The 16,745-nt window shown below is 32.8% G+C and overlaps 2 protein-coding genes across 4 annotated transcripts in view; one reads left to right on the top strand and one right to left on the bottom strand.

The window, feature by feature from the left end:
- The window catches only part of LOC106688804 (small ribosomal subunit protein eS7), a 59,577-nt gene extending 57,782 nt beyond the window's left edge, over window positions 1–1,795 (top strand). For all 3 annotated transcript variants that reach the window (XM_067048874.1, XM_014433448.2, XM_014433447.1), the window contains exon 5: window positions 1,585–1,795. In XM_067048874.1, coding sequence (XP_066904975.1) covers window positions 1,585–1,662 — 78 coding nt within the window. In that variant the 3' untranslated portion in view covers window positions 1,663–1,795. The remainder of the gene's footprint in view (window positions 1–1,584) is intronic.
- A 3,378-nt stretch (window positions 1,796–5,173) lies between these two features.
- Window positions 5,174–16,745, bottom strand: part of LOC106688806 (transmembrane protein 53-B) — a 29,059-nt gene continuing 17,487 nt past the window's right edge. The window contains exons 3-6 of the mRNA XM_014433449.1: window positions 15,929–16,231; window positions 11,259–11,527; window positions 8,705–8,885; window positions 5,174–6,033 (exon numbers count right to left, since the gene is read on the bottom strand). Coding sequence (XP_014288935.1) covers window positions 5,848–6,033; window positions 8,705–8,885; window positions 11,259–11,527; window positions 15,929–16,231 — 939 coding nt within the window. The 3' untranslated portion in view covers window positions 5,174–5,847. The remainder of the gene's footprint in view (window positions 6,034–8,704; window positions 8,886–11,258; window positions 11,528–15,928; window positions 16,232–16,745) is intronic.

Below are 16,745 nucleotides of genomic sequence, written 5' to 3' on the forward strand. Positions count from 1 at the left end.
TTAAAATTATAATACTATTTACATATTTATAAATTAAATTATTAAATCTTTACATTTTACTGAATACATGAATATATGACTAGAGAAGACATAGGTGGTGCTCCAAGGTTAGATGCACTATAAATCTTTCTTTTTAAGTGAAGTGATAACGGTATCAGAACTGGCAGTCCCAGATGGATATTGTCGCTTCATTACTCCCTACTAGAAGACGGAGTCTAAGAATGATGTCTAAGTTCAGTGGTTATGGTGAAAATCGAACCTCAGGCTTGCTTTCTCGTCCTGTGTGCTTCTCTGTTGTTGATTCACCTTGGACTTCACTTCAATTGTGCCTGTTTTTTAAAGGTCGATTGAGGTTGAATATCAGTAGATTTTTCATTTAATTGAAATGCCTGCTTTAAATGTTCTATGGATGTACTGAATGTCTTGTCTTATATTTGAACTAGGAGGTATTTTTCGTTTCATTTCACCACTTTATGTGATTCTGAGTGCGGTGACACCAGGGGTTGCTTGACGCCATCCTCTCATACAAAAACGTAGGTGGACGTTTGCAGTTCATCATGAACAAAAGTTTTCCTACACAATTTGCGTACCTGAGCTGGTCGCAGTTTTGACAAATTGTTTTTAATTCCTCCATTGAAGTTCAAATGTCATATTTTTCATTATTTCCTTCTAAAAATTCGCCTGGTAGGTGGATAGAGCCACCATACAGTGCTTTGGCAATACTTGAAGATATATTGTCACAATCCCGCGACGGTACTGTTTCTGTCCGTGTATTGCGATCAATCATAATTAGATAGTATGTATTATAGTTTGAAGGCAGGAGCGGGCCGATTAAATCAATGTGGACATGCTGAAATCGAGCAATTGGCTGGAATTTTCCAAGTAATGTTATGGTATGCCTGTTTTTTTTTTTTTATTTCTGACAAGGCAGGCAGCATTTAACACATTCGTTTACATCCTTATTCATGCTAGGCCAGAAGAATCGTTCCATCATTTCTCTTGTATTTTTGATACCTGGATGACTTGAGATGGTAGTAGATACTGGTAGCTTAACATTCGTTTTGACCATGAAAAGAAGTTGGAGCTCAAAGTAAGTAGCAAATAGATTGAAGAAAATTTGGGAAGAATATAATACACCCTTTAATGCATAGATTAAATAGATAGGATACATATGTTTTTTAACAGATTAGCAAAGTACCATAGTTTTGACTTCTTAGTTCAGCTAGATTATGGATTAAAGAAAAACTGGAACCATTAAGATCACTGTGAAAATGTTAACTTTTTGTTTTGCCATGCTCTAATAATATTGTACCAATAAATGTCTTTTTTGTTTAAAAAAAAAAACTTGATCAGATGTATTTTTTTAATAGAGCGGTACTGGAAACATTAAAAAATTAATTTTTGTTCATAAAATTATCAAAAATACAATAAAGTCTGAAACGCCCGGGAGACGTGACTTATCATACTTATGGAAGTTACCTAATATTTTGCAGAATATTGTGTTATTTCTTAATCTAGCCTAACTTGAAAATTATTATAATGTAATTATGTTTAATTTAATAATTTTGACTTTATATTTTACAGATTGATACATTTATACTGATGTACAAGAAGCTTACTGGAAGAGAGGTTACATTTGAGTTTCCACAACCATACGTTTAGGGTCAGTTGTTATTTTTTACCACTAATGGAATAGTGAATGATGCCTATGGCAAATTAATACAGTGAAAAGTTTTTTTGGAACTATTTTCATGATGATTTTGTAATGAATATATATAAATGTTTATTCACCTTTTAGAGTCTTCTTTCTCTTAAAGATGCTAAATTCTATTAAAGATTGCTTGATTTCTTAAAGTTGCTTAAATTTTAATTATAGAAAAACTAACAAAATTTATTTGTATGTATGATACTTCAATTATAACAACAAATTTATTTACCATTTTATAAAACAATAACTCCTATAATTTACTATAAGGTTTTTATTTAACCTTATTTTCATTTTCACCATTCTCCAATGTTCAACTGCCATATTCAGCCATTTATGGCTCAATTTTCACCTTCTTAGGAATAGGCCTTCATTATCTTCCACAACAACCATAGTATTGGACATTTTTCTTTTTCAATCTGAACCCTCTTTTAACAATTGTTTCTGAGAACTTTGGAAGTTTTTCATTTTGAGTTTACTTTGTAATTCGCTTCGTACCTACTATGTGAGTTCGTGCTTTTTTTTTTTTTTTTCTTAATCTGTTCCTTTCTTGGTTCATAATCACCACTACTTTTTGTTATAAAACTTTTTGTATTTTTTTTTTTTCATTTTAAATAATTATATAGAATAGCTATTTCTGACCAAAAAACCGAAGACAAGTAATTACTACTGATCAACTCTATTTTCTTGTTACTAAGAATGTATTACAATATATCTTATCTTTAACATTGTTATTGACAGTCAATAATGAAAATAGTAGAATAGTTAGAAATGTGTGGGGTTGTGTGATTAGTGGAGGTACATGCACTGCTCCACTTTCTGTAGAGGTCTCAGACAGAGGAGGGGTGCACCTGCTCGGATTCCACTTTGATGGGCCGGCCCTCTGTCTTCTGAATATACCTGAGAGTCACCATATACAGGCCAGAGCCAATCCACATGCCTTATGCCCCCAGGCTCTACAGACTGGATAATGGGATTCTAATTACATCGTCAAACCATTTCTCCTGATCTTTGATATGGTGAATGCTCCAGTTGCAGATTCCTACAATCTCCCTCTTCTGATCCTGGAATACTTCATCCGGAATTCTACTGCCAGAAAGAAAGGCAGGTGCCCTTGCAACTTAAAGGAGCTCCTTAACATCTCTACTAGTTTGAAGTGCAATTCCTTCCCCAATGTCAATATTGGGGATAAAAGTGAGTAATCAGTCTGTCGTTAGCAGATTGGTGGATGCTAGTAACACACATCCACCCATTCTGTAGCCACCCAGCACTGCTAAACAGTGGGTGGAACTCTCCAAACTTATCTAGTGTGTCAAGGAGTTTAGTAATGTTCTTTACTATTGTACATTGTGCCTTTGTAAGTTGGATTTGTGGCTTTGGCATAGCTCTTGGCCTTACCATCCATTCGCCTGGGGTTCTTCACAACAGATGCAGAAGTCCCAAGGGAGTTCCTAATCCTCTTTCCCGCAGTTTGTCCCTCCTTAGGGGTCTGCCCTCTGGGCTCAGCTGCCTTGGCTGCCGATTTAGTGGGAAATCTTGTAGATCCAGCCACTGAGCCCTGAGGCAGCCCCTTCCCAATGGCCAAAACGCTGTTTTTTTGTGCTTGCCCTTGGGTTGTAGTAGTTCTGACTGCCGATTCCATTGGGAACCTTGCAGCACCGCACCCCGCTTATCACACTTAAGCGAAATGTATGTTTTGGAACTTTCCCCACATGAACAGCATGCCCGATTTCTCCCTCTGGGGGAGCCTTGCAGCTATGGCCACTGACCCACTGGGTAGCTCAACCCCATATAAGCTTCCCTTTTGCTCTGGTGCTTGACCCTCAGGAACAGCGACCTCTGCTGCTGGCTCCTGTTGGAGCCTTGCAGTTTCAGTCTCAGACCCTTGGGGCTGTACCATTGCCTCAGACGAAGCTGCTAAAAGTTGGGTCTTTGCCTTTGTTCTATTACACCTCTCCTGGGTCTCAGGGTGAGGTGCACCAGGCTATAGTCCCTCCTGAGATACAGGAACTGTGCCCATCGCCATGTCACCACCAATAGCAGAGTGGCTATAGTTAGAAATCAAGTAAAGGTCTTGACGGCCCTAACTCTTAATGAAATTCATTGTATCCAGTTCTTATATTCCAGGGCACCTTTTGGGGCCTCAGATACTCAGCAACATTGGCCATTTGTAGAATAGTGCTTAATTAAATTAATTAAAAGTGAAGCATACAGAAAAGTGTCTCATTAGGCGGTACAGATGTTAGTAGGGGAAATACCTGCTGATCTCCTGCAGGAAGACTTCTACCGAACCAGCTTCTACAGCCTGAAGAGATAAGGTCTGGCACATCTACCAAAGAACTTCCGATATTGTTGAAGACCCAAACAGATGGAAGAGGAACCTCCGAGAAGAAACTTGAATGAGTGAATAGCACAAAAGGGGCTATCCTAAGGAAGTACTTTCCTACCATTGGTTCACGCCTGGGCCCTGTTCATAATAAAGTGCAAACTAATACTATTAATCTTGTTCATTTAACTTGATACAATCACACTGACTTGCACAATAATAACTTGTACTTTAGTACTTTTTAACTCCTGTAATATTACTAATAGTCCTCCCTATTATGAAAAAAAAAGTATTAGTGTAATTAACACGTTGTTTTTATACTTGTACTATGAACTAATACTATTAGCTTTTATTATGAAACAGGGCCCTGGAATTAACGTGTGGCCTCTCTGACTATTGGCTCTCACAGCACCTCAAAGGACATTGGAGTTTCTATCAAGCTAAGAGTTCAAGCTAAGCTTGCTGCAAATGGCATAAACATCGATCCCCTAAGCCCAAGGTGTTGGGTTTCGGAGACTGACGAGCATGTCATATCACCTGTACAGTCTGAGGCAAGATGATGAGAGAGACAGGGGTTCTGCGTTCTGACTGAGAGCGATTTCTCTCAGCTGATGACAAAGGAAAACTACCACTACAAGGACCTTGTTTATGGGTGAAAGGATGTTGACTCTACTCTACTCCCTTCTCCCTGGATAGGAGTCGAGAAGCTGCTCCTGTGAGGTCTCCTGACAGGACAGAAGAGGTTAATTTATAGAAGAACTTAATTGTGTGCCTCTAAAGAAAATGATGTAAATTGTTTTAATTGCACCAATGGGTTGTAACCCACTGCTGCAAACACCTGTTTTGCCTAACAGGCAAAGTAGGATGATTAATAAATAAAATAATAATAAATATGAATAAGAGTTTCCATAATATTTGCTCAAATGATAAAAAATCAATATACTCTAAAAAATATAATTTTCATGGGGATGTGGAGAAAAAATATAAACTTTTAAAGGGTGTTCATTTTACTTGATGTAAGAAACTTCATTTAAAAACATTAAAATCCCTTAATAGGCAGTGGGTTCTTGAGTATAGATTCACTGAACTGATCTGTTTATAACTCTTTATTCATAGAACTAATAAGTCCCAAAAAATTAGTCTTTAAAATACAAGTAAATATATTTATAACAACGAAATTACAATATAATCTCTTCAAACTTTAAAAATTGACTACTGATAAGAAAATGAAGACTGAAATACATAATCATTTCTAAGTTGCACTTGAGTTTAAAACAGTATCATTGTGGACCGCTTTACTGTCAAAATCAAAATTTCTATTTCTGAAAACTAATTAATAAACACAATAAAAAAAACTGTTTTACCAACTCTTAGTTTCTAAATGCTTTGATGAGATTTTTTGAAAAAGAATATCATAAACAACAGGGATATAAAATTTCAAGAGAGTCTCATTTGCTCTCTATTGTTTCCTTCCTCTTTTGTTTCCTATTTCAGTTCCTCATGAAATCATTCAGACAAAACTCACATGTGTAAATATACACGCATGTATTAATAAATAACTATACACATGTACAAATATGGGAATAAGCTAATGTTTACTACACACACTAGCTTATACACATGTATAAATAATTTTTAAGCTATGATTCCTCGTAAGACCAAAGAAATTACATATTTTAAAAAATGTTCTAGGTATCCTACTAAATGATGGTGGAGACAAGATATCTCTGGAATGGAATTTTTTTTCCAAGTTATGAGATATCATAGCTTAATTAAAAATGTATTTCTATACATTCAATTCAGTAGGATAAATTCATTATCTTATGTTTTGTATTTGTATTCTTTGTATTTGTGGAATTACGTAAGGAGCTATTACTTCTTCTAGTTCTTGATTTTCATCATCAATAGCGCTTAAAAAGGAGTTGATCGCTCCCACATATTCTTCTCTGTGGAGATGAAAGTGGCCTACATGTTTAGAATTTTCCCAATATTTGATGTAAGCCTAAAAAATATACATATACATATATAAATAGAATTAAAACATAAATGTAAGATAAAACATGTTCAATCCTATAGATTCATTTAATTGTATTAGGCTAGTAAAAATAAAGATATTGGGATAAGGTAGATTAATATGAAGAAAATAAATTTAGCCTTAAGTTAAATTCTTGATATTCAAATACTGACACATCATATGTTAAGAGTGATAAGTTTGAAACAATGAAAACTGAGTTGTGTTCTGTTATACAAAGGCTCATAAAATTTACTGTAAGGCTTAAAATATCTCTTCTGAGCACTCTTTTGAAAACAGGTAAATTGGAAAACTTTATTCTCTTCATGCACGTAAATAACAAGTTATATAAGTTCTTATTGTTGGTATATTTCATTAAAAACAAGTACATGGCAATTGGTGTTTGCTTTATATAGACTGTGTTGTTCCGTTGTCTTGAAAAAACTTATTTAATCATCATTTATTCAAATATTTAAATTTATGACTCACAATTACGAAATATTCATTTTGCATATAATTGATCTAATGAATGTTATTTATCAACATAATGCATTAAAATGCTAATCAATAAATTAATAACTATTTCGAGAATTATTTATAAATCATAAACAATTCTTTATTCAAACTTATGGAATAAATCATAACTTTTACTTATAAAACATACACATTTTATTTTATCAACAAAGTAATAATATCTTCTCTATATTATTGATATTAATCAACTTTTGTTATATTTTTCACAATATTAATGATTTATTGTTCAACTTCCTATGTTTTTTTCTCTTTATGGCAATAGTTAACATTTTTCATTTAATTTTACAGTTGATGTAAAATATTACTAAAATATGTTTATCTACAATTATTTTATTTTATTTTTAACTTGAAATCAAATTTTTTTATTACAGTCATACGTCATAATAACCAACAGTGGCTTTTTGCCCTTAATTATCAAACAAGGGGGCTATGAACTTGAAAAACACCAATTTCAATGAAACTTTTTTTGTGATGCTAGGTTGAAAAGCAATAGACAAGTGTCCTAGGGTTCTTGCTCTTGAGCCCTAGGAGCCAATGTAAAAATTATCTTTATTTAATTTTGTACATAATTGTTTTCGACATTTAATTTAATCAATCGATATATTTTTTTGTTTTTAGTCAGAAAAAGATATTTCTAATAAAATTAAATGAGCTTAAATGTATAAAAATCAGAAGATGCTTCTTATAAAATAATTTTAGTTTAAGTTCAATTGGAAGAAAATTTGAAAACTTATTTATGCTACTATTATTACTGCATCATTTAATCATTATTAAAGAATAATTTAAGCTCATGACTGATCCTTTTCACTGGAGATGAAGTCTGTACTGACCTGCAAGTAATTGGTTTTGTAATTTCCTGGCATTGGAACTTGAGTTTTAAACTGGTACCCAATTTTTTATTTTATTTTTTTTTATTAAGCAACTTAAGTTGGTTTTTACCATTTTGTTTTTTGTTTTATAATATTTATTTATTGCTATTTACAACTGTGCATTTAATATCAATTACATTATTAATAAATTTTGATATAAATTTTAAAAAAAGTGTTTTTAAATTATTTTTTTCTGGTGATGTCCGTCATCCACGTAAATATTCATAACTTCAGGATTTTGTTATGAAGGAATGTTAGAAAATTTAATTTCTGATATTTTATTCCTTATTACTGCCTTTATACATAAGAAGGTAGTTTCAAATATATAAAATCAGCTAATCGCAAAGGCATAGTTTTCCATCACGATAACGCCCGTCCTCACATGTCTTTGTAGACCCAGCAGAAATTATTGGAGTTTGGCTTGAATGTGATCCCCCACCTATTCACCAGACCTTTTTACAACAGATTTTTACTTATTTCGGGCCCTTCAAAAATCTCTTTGACAAGAAACACTTGAATTCGCTGGAGGCTAAGCTTCATCTGATCGCTTTATACCAGGCTCATGGTACAACAGTGAAAGCCCCTGTGGGGGTTCTGTGGCTGCAAAGAGTGACAGCAATTTTTGGATAGGGAGATAATAGCTATTAGAAAAGCAGCCAAGGAACTAACCATTTTAATTCTTGAAACACTGACATTTTAGGACAACTATAAGGCTGAAGAAGAAAAAAAAGTAAAGACTGGAAATCTCATGGAAGAAAACTCTGAAATTGGGTCACCTCTCCCTGTAGTTCTATTATAAAAGCAGACCAACTTGCAAAATTAAGGTACTTTCTTTGCCTCAACCAGGCATTCTTCTAAATTATGAAGTCACTATGTCTCTGATAAGAAGAAAAGCTCTAGAGAAATATAAGGATCATCAGATGCTCTTTGTAGATGGAAAAAGTTGGGGAATTCTGTTGATAAAAGATCTGCCTTCATACCTGCTGAGATGACAGATCAACCGTAGTGCTACTGAAATAAGACTGTCACTATCGCACTGCTTATTTATATTGGCCTGCCAAAACAAGATGGACTTCATTCCAAATGGAGTCATAGGTAAAAGAAAAAGAAAACCTATGGTGCATTAGTCTGCAGATACTTGTCAAATATGTTTCGACCTAGTTTCACTAAAAAAGCTCCATTGAAATTGGCGTTCTTAGATCTGTCAAGCTAAAACATTTTTTTAAACTGATGATTACAAAATGAATATCAATACTTACTTGTATTCCATTGGATTTCCAGTTTTCAAAAGCCGCCAAGTTCCCTTCTAATTCGCTGTACATATCACCTTTTGTACAAAACAACAAAGATGGTATTTTGAATGGTGGATTGTGAAAAATACGTGCGTTCCTATCGTAGAGTGGAGTCAAAACATCTGTACCAGTTACATCCAGTATTCCTCTAAAAAAGAAACAAAATTATGTAAGAAATATTATTTGATTTTCAGGGAAAACAATTTTTTATTACATGGATTATATTTTTAATTCCAGAGTTTTGTTAATTCTTGAAGTTATTTCATATTTGAGGAGCATTTCAGAAAAAACAGGTGGTTAGCAAAAATGAATGATACAGTTTGGCTCTGAATATATTATCTACAACCATAATTTAATTACATCACAAAAGATCAAATAATTCGTTAGATTAAGTGGGGATTCTGTGCCATGGAGGAGGGTCTGATGTCATTTTGGGTTCACTTTTCCCACTTTTATAATTTGAATATAGTATAACTTCTGACTGTGAAACTACATTTGTTCAAGTTACTATGACAGACCACGTCAAGATCTATTAGTTTTGTACAAGATACATTACAAAGCATTTATAGTGGGTTTAAATTGGGTAATAAATCAAATTATAAATTTGAATTTGCCTATGTTCTTTGAATTATAAAAATCATGTAGGCTTAAGAGAATCAGCTGAAGTGTGATCCAATGAGATCTATAAAACATGATCAAGTGAAGCTTCCCAATGAAGGTGAGAGTATATTGCATCTGTTGAGGAAATAACTTAAAGCTGCTACCACACCCTAGAGCAAGTTGGCCTTGATCAGGCAAAAATGTGTAACACTCCCCTTCTCCTATGCACTTGTGCTAGGATGACCTCTTCTTCCCCCGATGCTCCTTCTGTATAATAAATAACTAGGTGCAGTATAGTAAATTATTTTTGTTAATTCTTATTTATTATTAAACAGCCATAAGTGACATGTACAAACTATTTATATATTTCTTAATTCATATTTTCAAATAAGTGTGTGCGTGCGTGCACTAGATATCATTTATAATTAAGACCTCCAAGGGACCAGGCATATTTAATCATTATAGCCAGGTGCACACATTTCATCAGGTATCAGCTGGTTTATATTTATTTTTTTTAGTCATTACTTAATAATTTCCATTGTGTGATCTATGAGATTGGGAAAAAGACCAGTAGAAAAAGTTTAGGAATCTTTTAGTATTTTATCTGTTGAAATACCTATGTACGTTTCATCAAAATTTTAGTATGAAAAGTTTGAGATAAAATCGAACACTGACCAAGGTCAATCTTTAAATAGATCAGGCACTACCATCAATGCAGTATTCTCTTCTTATTTAGAAAAATTACAGTCTAAATTGCTTGTGTTATACTTAAGTTGTTATAAATTCATAATTTCTTTATTTGAAAACGAATTAATTGAAATAGATAAATAAAATAGATATTTCATTTAATTAAGAGAGATTTATTTTTTCCCTCAATCAAATTTCATTTCCTAGTCCTAAAATGATAAAATCTTTAACAAGGATCTCAAGAGGTTTCAGTTCTGTTGTGCAAGAATTTCATGTGATTTTTTTTTTTTTAGTACCAAAGCTAAAAATCCAATATTACCAATTTTGTTTTGACAATTTTTCCTTTTAAAAATCTTTAGCACACTGATAAACCTTGAAATTCCAGTTTGTCTATTCTTTCAGTCCTAGTCAGCATTAACAATTGATAGAAGAGAAAAAAAATGGTATATAAGTTTAAGTTTCTTCAGTTTATATCATTTGATTTTTCAACAGATCCTACAAAGATTGAGACAATTTTGAAAAAGTAACAAAATACTGATATGGTTTGCTTTATTTTTATTATGTACTGATTATAAAATATTTTTAGGTCTTGGCCTCCAGTAGGGACTCCAATAGACTCCAAATAGGGTCATAATGGGTAACTTTGTCCTTCGAGCAGAGTTTCAACTCTCATGTCTTCTGGTTCCATACAATATCTTTTCTATGGTCTTCCTTGGTACATTGGTTTTGCTCATGGCCTATGCTGACTCCTCCAAAATCGTTCACAGTACCTTTTTTACCTGAAGTAAGAGGGTTTGATGATGCTATTTGGAAACGACTCGCATCTATTAGCTGTATATCAGCACTGGCTCTATGAGTGTATATTTTTTATCCTGACTTCTGAGAAGACTTGATGCTGAAGAGGCACCAGTTGGATTTTATGAATTTAGTTTTAATCTATTCTATCCTTTATCTATCCTTATATTATCAATATTGACATTACAGTCAAGATTTGTAAATAGATAGAAATGTTAAAAAGTACATGAGACAAATGTAGATTCTTCTAATTGCACTGCCTATCTCATTGCCATATATTTCGTGTTTATAACATTGATTTTCAGGTGTAATCTTCTTACAGCCTGTTCCATTGCTTGGAAAGTTGCATGGACATCTACCACCACCCCCAACCATCTTCGAGATAACATCTATGAACAATAATATTTGTATGATTATCATAGTCTAAATGATGACTCACCTTACAATTCTATACAAAAATTGACCCATCGTTTTGCTTGTAGGAAAAACCCCATAACATATATTTCTGACAACATTTGATGTCTGTGGTGGAGAGTCCCAGATTTGTCCCTTTATCCTATTCATAATCCGTCTGTGTTTGTCCATGTTTTGAGACATTTGCCACACCATAGATGACCAGAGGCCATTTCCAACAGAAAAACCATGGTAGATTATCGGTTGATATGCTTCATTTTGGTGCAGGAAATCGAGTAAAATACTTGCTTTTTTCTGTAAATAAAGAAAGTTTAGTCACTAGTTCATTATTTCTATAATAATTTATAAGACTGACTTTATGTAAGTTTTAATTTTGAAATAAAAAATTATTGTTTTGTAGATTGTGGTATAATGATTCTAGAACATTTTAAATTTGCCCTCTAAGAATCTAAAAATAAAAAAGTCAGTGCTATAGGAGAAATGCATTGGACAGATTTATTTTTATTCAATATTTTTGGATAGTATATGCCTTGAACCATAACACCTCAGATTTTGAGGGGAGGAGATTAAAATTTTGTTTTCCTCATCGACTATGAGTTAATTATTAAAAAATGGATCAAACTTTTAATAAAATATCAGCTGAAACTAATACACTCATACCTGATTTGAGGGGTAGGAAATAAAAAAGATTGTTCTGTGCTGGCTATTTCGTTTCATAACTAAAAATAGTTGTAGGATTTTCCATGATGTCAGATGTTTGTCTGTATTAGTTTACAGTAACAAAAAAAAGTTAGATTTTTTTTTTTACATTTTTTCGAAGTTACATTAATGGTTATTTAAACCATATTAAGTTGCTCCATCTTATAGAATTCTAATGGAAAGATATTTTATCACTATTTTCATTAAATTTTTATCAGTTCATTATTCTTCTGCGCATCATTCTGTTGTTGGTTTTTTGTTTACCCCCTCCTGGTCATTTCTGACATATGGAGGAAGAGGAAGGAAGTTATTCTAGAGGTAATTAGACTGAGAAGGTCAAGTTTTCACTCCATGGTAAGGATACGACATTGTCATCGTTTTTTTTGAAGCCGATGTTTTACGTTTGTGTTCATTTTTAATTTTTTTTTTGCGAAAGTACCTTTATAAAAACAAAACTTTACTGTACAAAAAGGTTCCTATTAACAATGTGGTGGGATAAGTAAGTTCCCTACCTTCACGCTAACAACGGGATAAAGATAAATTAAAGGTCTGTTTTCTTTCAACAACCACTTCTGACTATCCGGAACTGTACACAGAATGCATAGTACAGGGTTTGGGAGGGATAAACACTATGCTCCCAACAGTCATCAGTGGTTCTTTGAACTAAAAATGGGCCATTAAGAAAAAAAACATCGATTTTTTAAAATATCGTTGCTCACAAAACATTGCAAAAAATACATCGATGTTTTTGAACATCCATTTTAGTAACATAAGGTCCCTTCCAGAGTTGGGCAAAAATTATTCGATTGACAAGAGACGAATACTTTTTTATTCGATTGACGAGAGACGAATAAAATTACGACTAAACAATCCGAATACTTTTTTATTCGAATATTTAAAATACTAGTTCAATCGAATGAAAAATTATGCGAATACATATTATTGGAATAAAAATTTGATTTTGATTTTTTAATTCACTTATATTTTTATCACCTTCAATTTCTAATGTATGAGGGTCCTATTTCTCATAATCAGACGAGTACAAAACGAAAATGATACCGATTTTAAGATCCCATATCGATTTATTTTAATTTTTTTTATTTCTAACACATAGGGGCCAATTTGTAGGTTTTCGGATATGCAGAATATGAAAATGCTATCGATTTTAACATCCCTCATCGATTTATATGAACTTTTCTGATTTCTAACATGTTAGGGTCTCTTTATATGTTTCAATATATGCTAAAATTGAAAATGCTATTGATTTTATGATCGCGTATAAGTTTAATTATCGCCTTTCGATTTATTTTAACTTTCTAGATCCCTAACATGTTAGGGTCACTTTATATATTTTGAGATATATAGAATATGAAAATACTATCGATTTTAAGATCGCGTATCGATTTATTTTAACTTTCTTGATTTCTAACATGTTAGGATCCCTTTACATGTCATGAAATATGCAGAATATGAAAATTCTATCGATTTTAAGACTGTCTATCGATTTATTTGAATCTTCTTGATTTCCATCATGTTAGGGTCCCTTTATGTTTTGAGATATGTAGAATATGAAAATAAATCGATAGTATTTTCATATTCTATATACATATCCCAAAACATAAAAAGGGACCCTTATATGTTAGAAATCAGAAAAATTAAAATTAATCTATACGCGGTCATAAAATATATCTATGTTTAGCTGTAAGACAAAAAATGTCGTCTTTATACAAATACAAACGTATTCGAATGGTTAATCATTTAATTTTTTCGAATAAGAGATTATTTTTCTATAAAATGGACGAATATAAATGTATTCAAATGATTATTGGAATTGTTTTGCCCCAATAATTAATTATTCGTGTAAAATAATGACGAATGAAAAAGTATCCCAATGGTTAATTATATGTTTTTGTACGAATAATTGATTATTCGAGTAGAAAATTCACGAATAAAAAGTAATCGGACGGTTGATCATATTTTTTTGTACGAATAATTGATTATTCGAGTAGAAAATTCACGAATAAAAAAGTATTCGTCTCTCGTCATTCGAATAATATTTGCCCAACTCTGGTCCCTTCCAACGACTTCTGATTATCCAGAACTGCACAGAGCATGCACCGCATTGGGTTTGGGAAGAAAAAACACTTACTAAGCATCCCGACAGTAATTAGTAGTTACATGTTTCAATGACTACGCTTGCTCCAGACAGTCAGAAGTTGTTGCTAGAACTAGGGATGCGACATCGACTACAAAAAATACCAATGTTCAATATTAAAATATCATTGCTTACGAAACACTGCCAAAAATACATTGATGTTTTTGAACACCTTTTCAGTACCATAAGGTCTGTTCCAAAGACTACGCATGCAGAAGTGGTTGCTGGAACAAGGCATGCGACGTTGACTACAAAAAACATCGATGTTTTAAAATATCAAAATTCAATATTATAATATTTTTGGTTACAAAACATTGCCAAAAATACATCAATGTTCTTGAACAACCATTTCAGTACCATAAGATCTGTTCCAACGACTACACATGTTCCGGACAGCCAGAAGTTGTTGTTGGAACAAACCTTATACTACTGATTACAAGAACCACTTCTCCATACGTAGTCGTTGCAACGTTTTTGACAATGTTTTGTAAACAACGATATTTGAAAACATTTTTTTTTTTAGTTGATGTCGTTGCCTTGTTCCAGCAACCACTTCTGCATGCGTAGACGTTGGAACAGACCTTACGTAACCGAAATGGATGTTCAAAAACATCGATGTATTTTTGGCAATATTTTGTAAGCAACGATATTTTATTATTGAACATTGATATTTTAAAACATCGATGGTTTTTTGTAGTCGATGTCGCATCCCTAGTTCTAGCAACAACTTCTGACTGTTCGGAGTATGCGTAGTCGCTGGAACAGACCTTATGTTACTGAAATGGATGTACAAAAACATCGATGTATTTTTGGCAATGTTTTATACGCAACGATATTTTAATATTGATATAGTCAATATTGTTTTTGTAGTCGATATCGCATCCCTAGTTCTAGCAACAACTTCTGACTTTTCATAGAATGCGTAGTCGTTGTAACTGACCTTATGGTACTGAAATGAATGTTCAAAAACATCGATTTATTTTTGGCAATGTTTTTTAAGCAACGATATTTTAATATTGAACATTGATATTTTAAAACAATGATGTTTTTTGTAGTCGATGTCGCATTCTTAGTTCAAACAACCACTAATTACTGTCGGGATGCTTAGTAAGTGTTTTTCTTCCCAAACCCAATACTGCGCATGCTCTGTGGAGTTCTGGATAATCAGAAGTCGTTGGAAGAGACCTTATGTTACTGAAATGGATGTTCAAAAACATCGATGTATTTTTGGCAATGTTTTGTTAGCCACGATATTTTAATTTTAAACATTGATATTTTAAAACATAGATGTTTTTTGTAGTCGATGTCGCACTCTAGTTCTAGCAACAACTTCTGACTTTTCATAGAATGCGTAGTCGTTGGAACTGACCTTATGGTACTGAAATGAATGTTCAAAAACATCGATTTATTTTTGGCAATGTTTTGTAGGCAACGATGTTTTAATATTGAACATCGATGTTTTGTTGTCGATGTCGCATCCCTACTCCATGGAACCATCAGTGATGAAGTTGCTAAAGTGAAACCTTCCCAGCTGAAACGACTTGGGCCTATCATTGCTATAGTAACCTAGTTCTGGATGGTTACCTTAATGTTCCAAGATTAAGAAATATTAATGTTTCTCTAGTAGTTATTCTCATTCGATAATTCCTTAATTCAGCGTTCATACATGCATAGCAAATGTGTTTTGGTATTTATTTATTTTTGAATACATAAATGACCCTCCGGGTGCATTATCAAATACTTTTTAGCCAATATACATGATTGAAGGTACTAAACTGATAAAAATAAATGACTACACCATTGCATGGCTAAGTATTATTCATTATTAGTTTAGTCCATACCTCGGCACCTTGGAACCACAAGATTACTTCTGATGAGAAGAATGAAACCACCAAGACATCAAAGCCTTTCTCGAGGTAGAGGTCGACGAACTTGTCAGACTGTTTTGGCGTGCACCCCATCCAGGTGAAGAGGAGTATCAGCGGCTTGTTGTTCGGTTTCGTCTCGATCAGGGGCAACTTCCCTTCTCTTCTTTTGATCTTGAAGTCGTCATTGCTCACCATTTCGACTCCCTTCATCAGGGTTGAACGAAAAACATTCCTTGTACTGATCTGGTAGATTTGGCTAAGGTTCTGTAGTTTTATCTAAAAAAAAAAAAAATCAAATGAACACAACGTGTGTATGAGAAAAATATAACTTTATACCTTATAAATTTAATGGTAGCTTATTTATTTTAATTAAATTCAATTTCTGTGATCACTGATTAGAATTACATAAATGCCCACATTTTGAAAATATCGCGTTTTCTTGCAAAATCACTTACATGAATTGTACTTGACTAAGGTCAGCGACTAGTTCCTAAGTGAGGTAGTTTCAAGTACAGCAACCTCGGTAATACGAACTAATTGTTGCAGGGGGGTGTTCGGATTACAGAAAGTTTTTTAGGAGAAATGGTGTAAAAAATTTAACAATATGAATGTACATAAATATTTTTATTTTTTTTTACTTGATTTAATTCAAAAATTGACATTTACGTTTTAAAACAATAAAAAAAAAATATTTTCTTTACCATCCACAGAAATACTAAGTGATGATTTAATTTTTGAAAATTAAAAGATTGCTCATTTATAAGCTCATACATATTTCTACTATTAATTA

Source organism: Halyomorpha halys, unplaced genomic scaffold, assembly GCF_000696795.3.
Source record: "Halyomorpha halys isolate HHAL.00 unplaced genomic scaffold, Hhal_1.1 Scaffold1207.1, whole genome shotgun sequence".
In the NCBI taxonomy this organism is placed as follows: Eukaryota; Metazoa; Arthropoda; class Insecta; order Hemiptera; family Pentatomidae; genus Halyomorpha; species Halyomorpha halys.